This window comes from Zootoca vivipara, chromosome 12 (assembly GCF_965207765.1).
Source record: "Zootoca vivipara chromosome 12, rZooViv2.hap1.1, whole genome shotgun sequence".
Lineage (NCBI taxonomy): Eukaryota > Metazoa > Chordata > Lepidosauria > Squamata > Lacertidae > Zootoca > Zootoca vivipara.
The window spans coordinates 16,364,833-16,380,968 of NC_142595.1; the positions used below are offsets into that span (position 1 = coordinate 16,364,833).

The following is a 16,136-nucleotide window of genomic DNA, read 5'->3' on the forward strand; positions in this document are numbered from 1 at the left end:
CCACTGAGCCAGTCTTTGGGTGGAAGTGGATTGCTTGTGGCATGAGCTTAGACTTCAGCGCCAGCTCAGCATCACAGCATTTCACTTCCAGGAGGTGGAAATGAATTTCAGTTCTCTCGCTGCCTCCATTTCTTCCCCTTCTTTTTGCCAGGAGGTGATGGGCCCAGTGGCCATGATCTTAGTTTTTTTCCATGTTGAGCTTCAGACCATATTTTGCGCTCTCCTCTTTCGCCCTCATTAAGAGGTTCTTTAATTCCTCCTCACTTTCTGCCATCAAGGTTGTGTCATCTGCATATCTGAGGTTGTTGATATTTCTTCCGGCAATCTTGGGATTCATCCAGTCCAGCCGTTCGCATGGTGAATTCTACATGTAAGTTAAATAAGCAGGGAGATGATATGGCAACCAGACCTTCTGTTTTGGTGACTGTAACCCTGCTTTAAGGAGCCACTTGGCACCTAGCTTATATATCTGAGTTTCTAGCACTGCTTCTACCGTATGTCATATTGTGGTGCTCCTTTCCATTGTCTGGGAGGGGAATTGTGATCAACAAACGTAACCCAGATAGTTTTGCGATGGTCTGACGATTATCAGCTTGCGGTAACACAGAGGCAGGATATATCCCTCGTGGCACCAGCGTTGTGAGTTGCTCTCCCTGCCGAAGTACAAGAGACCCCCGTCGGTATTGGCAACCTGCCAGCTCTTGACAAAAGACCTGTTTAGACAAGCGTTTCCCCGATCTCCTAACCCGAACCTCCTGTTTTAACTGCTTTAATGGACTGGTTTCCTCACACATTTTAATTGCGGATGTTTATTTTAATGTTTTGGCAGGATCGTTTTATTGTGTCTTTTAATTACGCGTGCTTTTGTAGTTTCCGTAATTGGTTTTATACTTGTAAACTGCTGGGTAGCCACTTTGGCAATTACAAGCGGTATATAAATTAATTAAATCGTCATAAATGAGGGGTATGTTCTGCACGGTCTCTTGGGTGTCTTCCAGCGCCATTGGAACATAAAAGAATGGTTCTTGATGTTATCATGTGGATTAGAGCGGAGGTCGCCAATGCGCTGCATTCCAGATGTTTTGGCCTCAGGCAGCATGGCTAATTATAGAGGATGATTGGCAGCTGTAGTCCAGAACATCTGCATGGCACCATATTGGCTGCTGATGGATTAGGAACAAGAGCTGGGAAGGGCACTTGCATTCTTATGTTCTTTGCAAGCTGGGTGGGATCCAGAGCAGGTGTTATGTAGAGCCATCCTGAGTTCTTGGGGAGGAGAAAGATTGAGTGAGCTTTAGCCATGGGACAGAGATCCAGAACCTTCTGGATTCAGCAAAAAGGCAAGAGATACCGCAAGGTTCTCTGAAAACACAGAACACCTGTTGCACTGTATCCTTACCTCCTAGTAGTTCTCCTGTTCAGTATTCCTGTCAGCCAGCCATACCCTCCCTGAGGTAACTGGGATAACCAGCCTCAGACAACCAACATGCTTAATTCTATTTGATGCTTTGTTGTTGTTGTTGTTTAGTCGTTTAGTCGTGTCCGACTCTTTGTGACCCCATGGACGCCAGGCACTCCTGTCTTGCACTGCCTCCCGCAGTTTGGTCAAACTCATGTTCGTAGCTTCGAGAACACTGCCCAACCATCTTGTCCTCTGTCGTCCCCTTCTCCTAGTGCCCTCAATCTTTCCCAACATCAGGGTCTTTTCCAAGGATTCTTCTCTTCTCATGAGGTGGCCAAAGTATTGGAGCCTCAGCTTCACGATCTGTCCTTCCAGGGAGCACTCAGGGCTGATTTCCTTAAGAATGGATAGGTTTGATCTTCTAGCAGTCCATGGGACTCTCAAGAGTCTCCTCCAGCACCATAATTCAAAAGCATCAATTCTTCGGCAATCAGCCTTCTTGATGGTCCAGCTCTCACTTCCATACATCACTACTGGGAAAACCATAGCTTTAACTATACAGACCTTTGTCGGCAAGGTGATGTCTCTGCTTTTTAAGATGCTGTCTAGGTTTGTCATTGCTTTTCTCCGAAGAAGCAGGCGTCTTTTAATTTCGTGACTGCTGTCACCATCTGCAGTGATCAAGGAGCCCAAGAAAGTAAAATCTCTCACTGCCTCCATTTCTTCCCCTTCTATTTGCCAGGAGGTGATGGGACCAGTGGCCATGATCTTGGGTTTTTTGATGTTGAGCTTCAGACCATATTTTGTGCTCTCCTCTTTCACCCTCATTAAAAGGTTCTTTAATTCCTCCTCACTTTCTGCCATCAAGGTTGTGTCATCTGCATTTCTGAGGTTGTTGATATTTCTTCCGGCAATCTTAATTCTGGCTTGGGATTCATCTAGTCCAGCCTTTCGCATGATGAATTCTGCATATAAGTTAAATAAGCAGGGAGACAATATACAACCTTGTCGTACTCCTTTCCCAATTTTGAACCAATCAGTTGTTCCATATCCAGTTCTAACTGTAGCTTCTTGTCCCACATAGAGATTTCTCAGGAGACAGATGAGGTGATCAGGCACTCCCATTTCTTTAAGAACTTGCCATAGTTTGCTGTGGTCGACACAGTCAAAGGCTTTTGCATAGTCAATAAAGCAGAAGTAGACGTTTTTCTGGAACTCTCTAGCTTTCTCCATAATCCAGCGCATGTTTGCTATTTGGTCTCTGGTCTCTATTTGATGCATGAAGGGGTTAAGACCATAGAGCAGAGCTTTCCAGACTTGTCATGCTGGTGACACACTTTTTAGATATGCATCATTTCATGACACAGTTTTATTAGGAAACCAGAGGTTAAGCTAACCATTTTCCAGCCACGGGAGGAGCACAGGGAGCGTTTGCATGACACACCTACACACTGCAGCCGACGCACTAATGTGTCATGACACACAGTTTGGAAAAGCTCTGCCATACAGTAAGTTGGCCTGCCAGGCTTAACTCGCCTTGATAGGGACTAGATAATCAACGTGTGAGGTCTGAGCTGCTTGCTCCAGCTTAGACCGCATGGCTCTCACAAGCCAATAATTTAGGAGCTTTCATCACTTTGGAACTAAACTAACAGTTCCCAGGATTCTTTGGGGTGGAAGTAAAGTGTGTTAAATGTATGGTGTGCCTCCCTCTTCTTATTTGGCAATCACTTGTAGCCAAATAAGATTGTCTTCCATGAATATGGTCTTAACAGTGTGTCCGTAAGTGATTGTGGAGGCCAAGTCTGGATCTCCACACGTCCTTCCACAGTGGGGACATAGATTTCCGGGCAGGAGTTGATCACGGTGAGGATTTGCCAAACATGCCTTCCTCTTAGCATGTTTCGTCCTGAGTTCATGTTTATGGTGTGTACACAGCCACTGAAACAATGGTAGGTTGGAATATGTCACAGAGGGGATTTTATATAAAGGAGAAGGTACTAAACCCCCTGAGTATTTTTGCAAGGAAACTTGGGACTCCTCAATCTTGTGACCAGGGGTCGGCAAGGTTTACCTCGCCTGAGCCGGTTCACTCCAGCGGAGATCCCTCTGTGGGCCGGACTGCATGTGTGTGTGAGCACACCTGTCCGCGGTTTCCAGCTTTTGCGTCTGCGCAGATGCGATTTCCGGCGCCGCGGAAGCGAGTCCCAGGTTTACAACAGCGCGTGGGGACTCGCCGAGCGGGCGGCTCGGTCAGGGCCAGCACGTCCATTTAGGCGAACTAGGCAGTTGCCTAGGGCGCCAAAATGGAGGGGGCGCTGGCCAGCCTGCCAGGGGGGTGGGAAGGAAGCCTACTCTTGCGAGAGGCAGCGGCGGGATGAGTGCCCCGAAAGGAGTGCTTTCGGGGTGCTGATCCTGTCGGCACCTCTCGCAGGGGCGGGCGGCCACGTCTCCCTTCTCCCCGGCTCACTGTGGGGCGGGGGAAGGGAAAGTGGCCCAGACGGGTCTGGGAGCCCTCCCTCACCGCTCGCTGCCACCTCTCGCAACAGCAGCCTTCCTCCCCCCCTTTTCTCTCTCCCTTCTCTCTCTCTCTCTTATCCACCCCTTCCTTCTCTCTCTCTTCCCTTCCTCCCTCCCTCCCTCTCACTATTTCCCTCTCCCCCCTCCTCCCTCCCCCCTTTCTCTCTCTCTCTCTTTCCCTCTCACCGCCAGGGGGGTGCCAGAAGGTGATCTGCCTAGGGCGCAAAACCCTAGCACAGCCCTGGGCTCGTTTCGGGGGCGGCTCGTGGGCCGGTTAAATGGCCCCAGTGGACCGCTTGTGGCCCATGGGCCTTAGGTTGCCTACCCCGATCTTGTCCATTGAAGAGTTTGTTTTTTGGTCTCCTCTGCCAGATGCTGTGATTGGCACCAAGCCCTCAACTGAATGACACCCCCGAGCACCTTCCTGTCCTCTGAGACGGAGACGAAAGACTTGCTTCCATGAGAAAGGTGCCTTCTCCTTGCTCATTCCGTGGAGAAGCAAAGATGCAGCGTGAGATCTGCAGACGCCCCAAGGAGCCTAGACTTCTCGGCACGTGAGCTGCGAGGAAGCGTCAGTGCCCGTTAAGGGACAGGGCGGCAGAAAGCAGCTCCCGCTCAGGATCCCCTCCTTCCCAGGCTGGCTTACATCAAGGAGCATCGCAGCAGGACGGCAGCCTGGAAGGTCATGATTAAAACCTGGAATCTGCTTGGTTGTGATTGAAGAAAGCATTGAACCCACAGGTAACCGTCCCATCCCCCCCATCTACTCCCATCACCATCTATTGAATTTACCATACTTTTCCATGTATAAGACGAGGTTTTCTTCTTTAAAAGTTATGTCCCAAAACTGGGGTCATCTTATACTCAGATAGCGCATAGGGTGGGACGTCAGCAGCTATTGGGCGTGTTGTGACAAGGGCTGGGGTTGATTGGCTGCCACTGTGGCAATAGGGCGGCAATTTTCGGCTTTCAGTGTCAGGCAGACGGGTGAGCAATTTTCGGCAATCTCTGAAAAAAAGCTCAATAACTTTATGCCACCACCCCCCAAAAAGCTCAAAAACTATGGCCAATCCTCTCTCAAAGAAGCTCAACAACTCTTGCCAATATCCCCTCATTTTCTTAATTTTGAGTCCCCCAAAATAGGGGGCGTGTTATACAAGGTCTTATACAAGGGGGGTGTTATACATGGGAAAGTATGGTATATGTCACTCACTGCCCAAATAGGCTTCTGGCAGTGCAGTTTCTAACCATGTCTGTCCAGAAGGAAGTCCTGTTGTGGTGCAGCAATAAAACTGCAAGTACATTTGCAAAGCTAAGCAGGGTCTGGTATGGTTTCAAATTGGATGGGAAACCACATGTTGAAATTCCTGCATCGCCGCGGCCCTTGAGGTTCTCATCCAATGAATACAGACATCCTATTCAATAATAATAATAATAATAATAATAATAATAATAATAATAATAAATTCCTTCAGTAGCACCTTAAAGACCAACCAAGTTTTTATTTTGGTATGAGCTTTCGTGTACATGCACACGAAAGCTCATACCAAAATAAAAACTTGGTTGGTCTTTAAGGTGCTACTGAAGGAATTTTTTTATTTTGTTTCGACTCAGACCAACACGGCTACCTACCTGTAATAATAATAATAATAATAATAATAATAATAATAATTTGATTGGATTGCCCCAGCCACTTTGGGTGGCTTCCAACAGATATAAATTCATAATAAAAAAATTAAACATTAAAAAACTTCCCTATACAGGGCTGCCTTCAGATTTCTTCTAAAGGTTGTATAGGTACTTATCTCCTCGGCTCGGGCGTCGCATGACTCCCTACCCTCCAACATTTCCCGGATGAAAATAGGGACATCGTAAGGAAAAGAGGGACATTCTGGGATCAAATCAGAGAACTAGGACAGTTTTTGTAAATCTGGGTCTGTCCCTGGAAAATAGGGACACTTGGAGCATCTCACATATACAATGTCTATCCTAGCTTCTACTTCTGGTTGATATCCATGGTCATTCCTGACCCAACTCCTTGAAGCTCCTTAGCTGGAGATGAATGTGCTCCACTTAGCCTTCTTTGCCCCAAGTTGGCCTTGGCTCCTTTTAATAGGTCGAATCCAGCCTGCCCCGTGGCAGATGCCCACCAGCGTCTGCACTCTGGGCACCTGGTAGCTGCAGTTGCAAATGTCCAGGACATTCTGTTGTTCTGTGGCATTGTGGGTAGAACAACATGGCTGCCGACACGCTTCTGTGGTGGCTGGCTTGTGCGCTTTTTGTTTTACCCACGGTGCCAAGGAACAGTGGACCTTCTGGTGGACTTGTAAAATGATCAAAAATGTATTAGGAAATTATCCATAATCAATTGGAAAAAAAATGTTTAAAAACCAGAGTCCTTTCTGTTGGGGATAACTTAGACGGAAATTCCCAGGTGTCAAAAAAGGTTATTTATGTATGCTACTATTGCAGTGTTTTGTTAGTTGAAAAATGGAAAACGAGCAATGTCCCAACCAAAGAAGAATGGCAACTTAAGTTGACAGAATATGCACAACTCATAGTCTTAACATATAGAATAAGTGAACAAGAAGAGCATTCGTTTAAAAAAGATTGGAAAACGTTTATTGAATATATGGGAAATAATTGTGCACAGCTGAAAACGCTGGCAGCATTAAGACAAATTCAACAGTGTAAACAAGTTTTGATGGATGTAATGAGGGAATACTGAATGGTATAGTTTTTTTGGAATATATGCAGAGATTTATGATATGTAAAATGAACCATGGAAAGAGAAGAAGGGAGGTCGTTGATATCTTAAGGATGTAAAATGAGTAAATGGTAAAACAGAAAATTTACTTTATATATATACAAAATTTACATCCTTAAGGTATCAACGACTTCCCTTCTCTTTCCATGGTTCATTTTACATACATACCGGTACGTACATGAATAGTGGAACTTCTGGTGTACTGCATTTTGGGAAAACTAAGATGGCAGCTGCACCTGCTGTGGGACCCTCAGGCAAGCCCCTCCTCAACCCAGGCTAACACCCCCCCCCGGCCACTGAGGCCCTGAGGTAAATGAAGTGGCAGTGCAAGGAAGTGATGGGGTGGAATGACGGGGATCCACTGATCAGTTTCGTTTTCCGTGCAGCTTTTCTGGAGACTCATTTCTCTCCCTGCCTTCCCAGGTCCCCGCTGCGCAGAGAGTGATGCTTGTTCTGTTCCATGCCATGGTCACGCCACTGCTCTGCGTCATCCGTGCTGCCCCCCTTCCCAGCGCCAGTACCCAGTCCAACGCCACTGATGTCCTCTGGGCCGAGACCCCCCTGAGGGACTGGGACCTCTTCTCTCCGCGCGTCACTCTTTCCAACAGCGAACCCGCAGAGCCGCCCTTGCTTTTCCTCACGGAGGACTCCAGCACCCAGCCGGCGCAGGCCGCGAACCGGACTCTCAAGTCCAAGCGGTCGTTGGACGGATCCCTCCGCCGGGGAGAAATGTCGGTGTGCGACAGCGTCAACGTCTGGGTGACGAACAAGCGGACAGCCGTCGACATCCGAGCCAAAACCGTGACAGTGCTATCCGAGGTCCAGACGCTGACTGGCCCGCTGAAACAATATTTCTTCGAGACCAAGTGTAACCCGGCTGGGGGCACAGCGAGCGGCTGCCGGGGTGTGGACCGCCGCCACTGGATCTCCGAGTGCAAGGCCAAGCAGTCGTACGTGAGGGCCCTCACCATGGATTCCGACAAGATCGTGACCTGGCGCTGGATCCGCATTGACACCGCGTGCGTCTGCACCCTGCTCACTCGTACTGGCCGGACGTAGGGAGTGCCGGGAGGCAGGCGACTGGTAATCGACCTTTGCCACTTTGGCTACTGAAGAGATGGAGATGGAGCAATGGGACCCCTAGGCCCAAGATGGCCGCCCTTTGGCCAAGGGGCATGTGCATGGTTCCCATTGGACAGGAAGAAGGGTGTGTGGTCCTGGCTTGATTGGCAGGCCCCAGGGTGCCTTGTCCGGCTCTCCTTGCACCCCCTTGAAGTCGGGGTTCCCTGTCAACAAGGTGCATCGTCGCAAACGTGGCCATTTGCTGGACGGGAGACACATTGCTGCTGCACTTCTACACAGAGGCGGAGAAGTGAACTTTAAGCACTATTGAGATGCAGCCAGGCAGATTTTGTGGACTCGAAGGGCCATGAAGTGGTCCCTAGTGGTCAAAACTTCATACCTACCACATATGACAGGGCCCTGGGTGCTGCTTTAGAGTCACTCAAACCTGCCTTTGACTGCCTCTCACACACACCCCAATGCTCCCATTGCACCCTTGCGGTGCACAGCGGACTCCGGAGTCCTTCCCTCGGCGCAGTCTGCGAGATCAGGGCTTTTCCGGCTGCCTACCCTCGGGGAACCTTTTCCACCTCGGCGCATTTGCCAAAGATTCCCTGCGTGTGCACGGCGGGTGGATCCTAGGGAATGCTTTAGGGTGTGTTGTCTGTACATGCGTGGCCACCAACCACGGAGCCTCCTCGATGCAGGCGCTGGATCTGCCGCTTTGCATGCGCCCCACTTTCCCTTTCAGCTGCCGATTGGCATCGGAGATCCATTGAATCTGAAGTTGCATCACGACTGATATATTAATCGAGGAGCCTGGGATAAGTGTCTGAGGGATCCCTAGAGTTCTTTTGGAACATACTTTCTGGAGGGGGGAGGGAATTGCTAGGTGTAAGTTTCCCTCTGGAATCCCCCTTCCCTCGTTCTCTTTCCTCTCTTCATATTTATTACCTCCCTTCCCTCCAGCTACAGTCTTTGTATGACCTGATCCTGTTGTCTTAATTATTAACTTATTTGCGTTCATTACTCGGGGGGGGGGGGGTTGATTTCTAGGAAAGTGTGTGTGGAGGTGGGCGGGGAGGATTAAAAAACAAAAAGACATGTCTGCCTGCTGCTTGGATTTCCTGTGTCCTGAATGTCTTCCTTTTGGCTGGGGGGGGGCAGGCGTCTCGGGGGGGGGGGGAAGGAGTGTGTGGAAAGCAAGCCTCATGGAAAAGAAATGTGGGTGGCAGCCAGCTCCCCCCCGACAGCCCAAGCCTTCCTAGTACCTCTCTCAGGCTGCATATGCAGCATAAATCTAAAGCAGGCATAGGCAACCCAGATGTTTTGTAACTATAACTCCCCTAACCCCTGACCCTGTTAGCTAGGGATCATGGGAGTTGTAGTTCCAAGACATCTGGAGAGCCAAGGTTGCCTATGCCTGATCTAAAGGCACCTTTTGCAAAGCCCCAAAAGAATCCTGGGAACTGTAGTTCACACCATGCAGAGCTACAATTCCCAGCACTCTTAACCAAGTACAGTTCCTGGTATTCTTTTTTTTCTTTCAAATAATATTTATTGATTTTCTAACATTCCAAATTACAAAAATTCACAAAAACAAAAACAAGGAATAAAAAAAAACAGGAATAAAAACATGACAGGGAAAAAAAATCAAATCTACCATTTTAATTAACATTGTAGACTTCCTCGATTCCCCTCACACTGCGTCCATTTTCAACTCCAAATTAAGCAATTTTCATTTTTTAAATTTTAAATCATTCTAACACATTTCTTTTCAGGTGGGGAGCCTTTAAAAATGTGGCATATTTTAATTAACATTGTAGACTTCCTCGATTCCCCTCACACTGCGTCCATTTTTCACTCCAAATTAAGCAATTTTCATTTTTTAAATTTTAAATCATTCTAACACATTTCTTTTCAGGTGGGGAGCCTTTAAAAATGTGGCATATTTTAATTAACATTGTAGACTTCCTCGATTCCCCTCACACTGCGTCCATTTTTCACTCCAAATTAAGCAATTTTCATTTTTTAAATTTTAAATCATTCTAACACATTTCTTTTCAGGTGGGGAGCCTTTAAAAATGTGGCATATTTTAATTAACATTGTAGACTTCCTCGATTCCCCTCACACCGGGTCCACTTTTAACTCCTAATTAAGCAATTTTCATTTTTTAAAATTTTAAATCATTCTAACACATTTCTTTTCAGGTGGGGAGCCTTTAAAAATATGGTGTATTATCTCCGAAAGCTGTGTTTTGCACATCCACACTATAGTCCTGTCCTCCCCTGCTGCGGTTATGGACTTTGGAAGGGGAAAGTGTCCTTTGGCCCTCAGCGCCACCTGACGGCTTGATGTGGAGTTGCAAGGTCTTATGTAGAGGTGGATTGCCTTTGGGCAATGGTCCCCAACTGTTATAGACCTGTGGGCACATCAGTAAACCAGAGAAACCACTGTGGGCACCACACGCATGCCTGCAGTACCTGCCACCCTCCCCAGCTGTAATCTCCATGAAATGCCCGAGCTGTCATTCGACAGAGGCAAGTGCCTCCATTACAGCCCAGCTGCCATGCCATAAACCCCTAGACAGTCGTACCTTAGAAGTCGAACAGAGACCGTTGGACTTCCAAAACATTCAGAAACCAAAGCACGGCTTCTGATTGGCTGCAGGAAGCTCCTGCAGCCAATCGGAAGCCGCGGAAGCCCCCGTCGGATGTTCGGCTTCCAAAAATAGTTTGCAAACCGGAACTGTCACTTCTGAGTTTGCGGCATTCAGGAACCAAAATGTTCGAGAACTAAGCTGTTTGAAAACCAAGCGACGACTGTACAGTATGTATCTAATACGTTCCGTCAGATTCTAGTTTAGTGGAGCCAAATAACTTCAGGCTCCCTAGCCTTGAGGAATTCTTGAAACTACCCAAATGTTCTCTTTGAGGATGCTAGTCAGCCACAGAGGACAAAGTCCTAAAAGACACCATATCTGGGTACTTTGACCTCTTGTTTGCTGTAGCCAAAAGAGAGAGAGCTCTGTTGACTTACGGTGGTTCTGCAATGGCAGCACTGTGAATGTCATCAGAACAGAAAGGGGAGAGAGTGATAGAGCAAGAAAGGGAGATGAAAGAAGCGTGAACAAGAAGTAGAGAACAGATCCCAGTAAGTAAAGGTTAAAAAAAATGATTTGCAAAATTCAAAAGAAAATTTCCCCCAGTGCAGGTTGCTGTCGTTAACAATTGGGCCCTGGGTCTGGCAGAAAGGTTGGGAAAATCACTGTTATAACAGGTGGGAGGGATGGATACAATCTGGGCCGTCATTCCCTCTATTTGTGAAATTCAGGAGGATGTAGTGCTGGAGTACTGGATTAGGATCTGGGAGGCTGGGCTTCAGATCCCTGCTCAGCCATAAAATTCCCCAGGTTCCCTCGGGACAGCCGCAATCTTTCAACCTAACCTACCTCAAGGGTTGTTGAGAGCCTAGGAGCCAATTCCTAGGGGGCCAATATATCTTTGTCTCTCTCCCCACCCATAAAATATTTGAGGGGGCTGCTCATCCTCCAAGTTGGCACCTTGGTTAAGATGGGGAGGGAGAGAACCATGTATACATTACCTTGAGCTCTTTGATGGAAAAGTGAGATATAAATGTAATTCGAAATTATTTAAAAAAGAGGTATCAGCAGGTTTAGGGGAGCTCCAAGGTTTGCAAAATTACGAAAATTATTGGGCAGGGAAACAAGGAATTGCCATAAATGCATGGGGTGGATGCGGCCTTTGTGGGGAACCATGTGCTGGCAACCTGTGTTGTGGATGGGACCTTTTATTGGCGGACGCATTTTCCCAGGCTTGCCTTTTCCCACTTCCTGCACAGGTTCCCCATCATAGAGGAAGTCATGCTGGTTACTGTGGTCACTGCATGGCTTTGTGTCGTCTCTCATGCCACTCCGCTCCCCAACGCCGCCGATGTCCTTGGCACTCATGCTCCTCCAGTCAGGGATGAGGGGTTCCTGTCTCCCCATGTCGTGCTTTCTAGAACCGAGCCGACCGTCCAACCCTTGTTGGACGCCGCCGAGGTGACGTTGGCCGTGTGTGACAGCACGAGCAATTGGGTGGCAGACAAACAAACAGCTGTGGACATCCGTGGCAGGAACGTGACGCTGCTCTCTGAACTGCAGACGCCTCGCGGACGACTGAAGCAGTACTTCTTCGAGACCAAGTGCACACCCAGAAGGGGAATTGCGGGCGGTTGCCGCGGGGTGGATCGAAACTACTGGATCTCTGAGTGCCAGACGATGAAGAGCTATGTGAGGGCCTTCACTATGGATTCCAAGAAGACTGTTGCCTGGCGCTTTGTCAGGATAGACGCAGGGTGTGTCTGCAAAATACGACCGCAGCAGCAGCAGCAAGATGCAGCGGAATATAGCGGGCAGGAGATATCGTAACAGGCTTTGCTGGGGCAGCAGGCGACCCTAGGAGGCCTTAGCCACAGGTCTTTGGGGATAGGGCCCCACATCCCCTGCCCCTTTTGAAACAAATAAACAAATGGGGCCACCCCCACCCCCATCTGTGCCAAGCGGTAGCCAGATTCCAGAGTCATGTTTCCATTGGGAATCGAGATGTGCCAGATACGGTCATGCTTTAAGAAAAATGGCTTCTTAACACCTATTCAAGCCCGGGTCCCCTTTAGAGAGCATTAGATCTCAAGAAGGGCTTGTTTCCCCAGCAACACAGCGATGGATTCCCAAGGCCTCCCTGCCTCCGTCCCAAGCTGCCAAGATGGCCTTCATCCCCCCGCCCTCACAAAGTTCTACCTATTTCCTCCTCCTTGTTCCCAGAACACCTCTTGCCCCAAGCAACTCCTCCTCACCTATCTGCTCGCCCACCCCCCATTCCAAGCCTAGTTTTTCAAAAGGGCATGCTTTTCCTGTGTGACATCACACCGTAGGAGCCAACTCTTAGGGGCCGAGGGGGGTCTTTGCCCACCAATAAAATATTTGAGGGGGCGGGGTGGGGGGCAAAGTTGACGGGCATTGCCATGAAAATAGTGCACATGCACCGTGTCAATTATGTGGGGTGGGGCTTACCTGCCCCCCCCCGGTTTTAATTCAAGTTGGCCCTCACTGGCAGAGAATCTCTTGCACTGGTTCTCAGGGTTGCTAGGAACATGCATGAGACCCCTGGGTATAGGGCGGTATATAAATAAATCAATAAAACGCACCCCACCCTTTCAAAATCCACCCCACCCACATGGAACTCCAAAAGTGAAAGTGTGCAATGGCCCTGAGTGTCATTGGATGGCTGAAAGTAAAATGGCAAGTCTTTCTTTTTGGGGGTGTGGGTTGCAGTTGATTGGTGCTCCTGCACATGAGGCTTGGGCGTCAATCAGCAGGCTTGGGGGGAGTCCCTCGGCTTGCAGAAGTAGAAAAGCCCTCTAGAGCAGGGGTCAGCAAACTTTTTCAGCAGGGGGCCGGTCCACTGTCCCTCAGACATTGTGGGGGGCAAGACTATATTTTGGGGGGGAAATATGAATGAAGTCCTATGCCCCACAAATAACCCAGAGATGCATTTTAAATAAAAGGACACATTCTATTCATGTAAAAACACCAGGCAGGCCCCACAAATAACCCAGAGATGCGTTTTAAATAACAGGACACACTCTATTCATGTAAAAACATGCTGATTCCCGGACTGTCTGCGGGCCGGATTTAGAAGGCGATTGGGCAGCATCCAGCCCCTGGGCTTTAGTTTGGGGCCCCTGCTCTAGAGTAACATCATAAGGAACCTTGCCTCCAAGTAGCCTGCATGTTCACTGACCATTGTTGTTGTTGTTTAGTCGTGTCCGACTCTTCGTGACCCCATGGACCAGAGCACGCCAGGCACTCCTGTCTTCCACTGCCTCCCGCAGTTTGGTCAAACTCATGTTGGTAGCTTCGAGAACACTGTCCAACCATCTCGTCCTCTGTCGTCCCCTTCTCCTTGTGCCCTCCATCTTTCCCAACATCAGGGTCTTTTCCAGGGAGTCTTCTCTTCTCATGAGGTGGCCAAAGTATTGGAGCCTCAGCTTCAGGATCTGTCCTTCCAGTGAGCACTCAGGGCTGATTTCCTTCAGAATGGATAGGTTTGATCTTCTTGCAGTCCATGGGACTCTCAAGAGTCTCCTCCAGCACCATAATTCAAAAGCACTGACCGTACGGACGATTGATTGATTGATCGATCGATCATATTCATATCCCACCCTTTTTCTCCAAGGAGCTCACGGTTTCGTCCCCCCCCCCTCATTTGATCCCCACAACAACCCTGTGAGGCAGTGACTGGCCCAAGGTCACCCCCGTGAACTTCATGACTGAGTAGGGAGAGCCAGTGTGGTGTAGTGGTTAAGAGCAGTAGACTCGTAATCTGGGGAACTGGGTTCGTGTCTCCGCTCCTCCACATGCCGCTGCTGGGTGACCTTGGGCTAGTCACACTTCTCTGAAGTCTCTCAGCCCCACCCACCTCACAGGGTGTCTGTTGTGGGGGAGGAGGGGAAAGGAGATTGTTAGCCGCTTTGAGACTCCTTCGGGTAGTGATAAAGCGGGATATCAAATCCAAACTCTTCTTCTTGTCTTCTAGGGATATGAACCCTGGGCTCCCAGGTCCTAGTCTGATGCTCCAACTGCTACAGCACACTGGGAAAAGCAGGGAGGAAGGGGAAATGGAATGGAGCGGATGGGATTCTGAAATTCAGCTCTCTACCCTGCAAAGTCCCCACTTCCCACAACATCTTCCACTCGTTAAAAGATATTCCTTTCACCGGCCCCAGCAGCTCAGCAACATCTGGAAGGACCAAGGTTCCCCGCCACACCTGTGATAGCTGGAAAACACACTATTTGAAGAAAGCACCCAACTAGAAAATTGCCAAAGGTTCTCCTTTTTTCTAGGAAGGATTAACTGCAATGCTCTTTATTGCAAGGCTGCCCTTTTAAAAGAGTCCAGAAACTTCAATTAGTACAAAGCGGCAGATTGTTATCCGGCGCTTCAAGATCAAAACTGATTCCATCTGTACTGATTGCCTGTTTGTTTCCGGGCTCCGTTTAGAAGTGCCAGCAATGACCTTTGAAGCCCTAAGAAATGGCTTAGGACCAGGTTACCCCAGAAACCATTTCCTCCCTGTAATGAACGTGTCCTGGCTTTTAAGATCCGTGCAAGAGGCTCTGCTCTCTTAAGCCGTCCATACCTGAGGTGGCTCTCTTGCAGCCCTAGCAGACGCATTGTTTAAACTGTTCTTGCTTCTTTTGTTGCGTTAAAGAGCTTTCTCCTATCGAGTTTCTTTGAGCAGGGCTGTCTCTGCCGGCTGCCCCTTGGAAGGCCTACACAAGAGTATCCATAGTGCATGGCGTCCTGCTGACGCATCTCCCCAGGAGCTAATAAAGCTTGGGGAAGGTTGGAAGAGCTGACTCATCTAGGTTTCCACCCACATACCCTCCAACATTTCTCCAGTGGAAATAGGGAAGTCCTCCCTAATGATAATAGTAATAACATTATTATTTATACCCTTCCCATCTGACTGGGTTGCACCATCCACTCTGGGCGGCTTCCAACATGGTTAGAGAAGTTTAAAAATGTTTAATGTTTCATTACCGGTATTTATATATATATACAGTAGTACCTCGGGTTACGAACACGATCCGTTCCGGATCGCGGTTCGTAACCCGAAAAGGTCGCAAACTGAGCGCCATTTCTGCGCATGCGCGAGACGTGCGTGCGCCGAAAACACTTCCGGGGTTGTGGAGTTCGTAACCCGAACTGTTCGCAACCCGAGCGGGTCGTAAACCGAGGTACGACTGTATATAATAATAAAACATTAAACATTTTTAAACTTCTCTACACAGGGCTGCCTTCAGGTGTTTTCTAAAGATTGTATAGTTACTTATCTCCTTGGCTTGGGGGGTTATGCATAACTCCACACCCTCCAGCATTTCACTGATGAAAATAGAGACATCCTAAGGAAAGGTGGGACATTCTGCGATCAAATCCGAAACTGGGAAGGCTTCTGTAAATCCAAGACTGTCCCTGGAAAATAGGGACACTTGGAGGGGCTGTCACACCCTCCAACATTTCTCCAGTGAAAATAGGGATGTCTTACTCACAAGGGACCCAGGTGGTGCTGTGGTTAAACCACTGAGCCTAGGGCTTGCTGATCAGAAGGTCGGCGGTTCGAATCCCTGTGGCGGGGTGAGCTCCCGTTGCTTGGTCCCAGCTCCTGCCAACCTAGCAGTTCGAAAGCACGTCAAAATGCAAGTAGATAAATAGGAACCGCTACAGCGGGAAGGTAAACGGCGTTTCCATGTGCTGCTCTGGTTTGCCAGAAGCGGCTTTGTCATGCTGGCCACATGACCTGGAAGCTATATGCCGGCT

At 48.6% G+C, this 16,136-nt stretch overlaps 2 protein-coding genes across 2 annotated transcripts; both read left to right on the forward strand.

Moving 5' to 3' along the window:
- Positions 1–4,294: 4,294 nt before the first annotated feature.
- On the forward strand, positions 4,295–8,839 carry LOC118095178 (neurotrophin-4). Its single transcript, XM_035136224.3, has 2 exons — positions 4,295–4,663; positions 7,113–8,839. Exon 2 carries the CDS (start codon positions 7,134–7,136, stop codon positions 7,746–7,748), a length of 615 nt encoding a protein of 204 aa, XP_034992115.1. The 5' UTR covers positions 4,295–4,663; positions 7,113–7,133; the 3' UTR covers positions 7,749–8,839.
- Positions 8,840–9,704: 865 nt separating this feature from the next.
- On the forward strand, positions 9,705–12,321 carry LOC118095898 (neurotrophic factor BDNF precursor form-like). The gene is made up of 2 exons (XM_035137220.3): positions 9,705–10,905; positions 11,614–12,321. The coding sequence occupies exon 2, from the start codon at positions 11,636–11,638 to the stop codon at positions 12,182–12,184; it is 549 nt and encodes a 182-aa protein (XP_034993111.2). The 5' UTR covers positions 9,705–10,905; positions 11,614–11,635; the 3' UTR covers positions 12,185–12,321.
- Positions 12,322–16,136: the final 3,815 nt, after the last annotated feature.

Excerpts from the sequence above, each read along its gene's own strand:
- LOC118095178 (XM_035136224.3), top strand. The coding sequence starts at position 7,134 with ATGCTTGTTCTGTTCCATGCCATGGTCACGCCACTGCTCTGCGTCATC.
- LOC118095898 (XM_035137220.3), top strand. The coding sequence starts at position 11,636 with ATGCTGGTTACTGTGGTCACTGCATGGCTTTGTGTCGTCTCTCATGCC.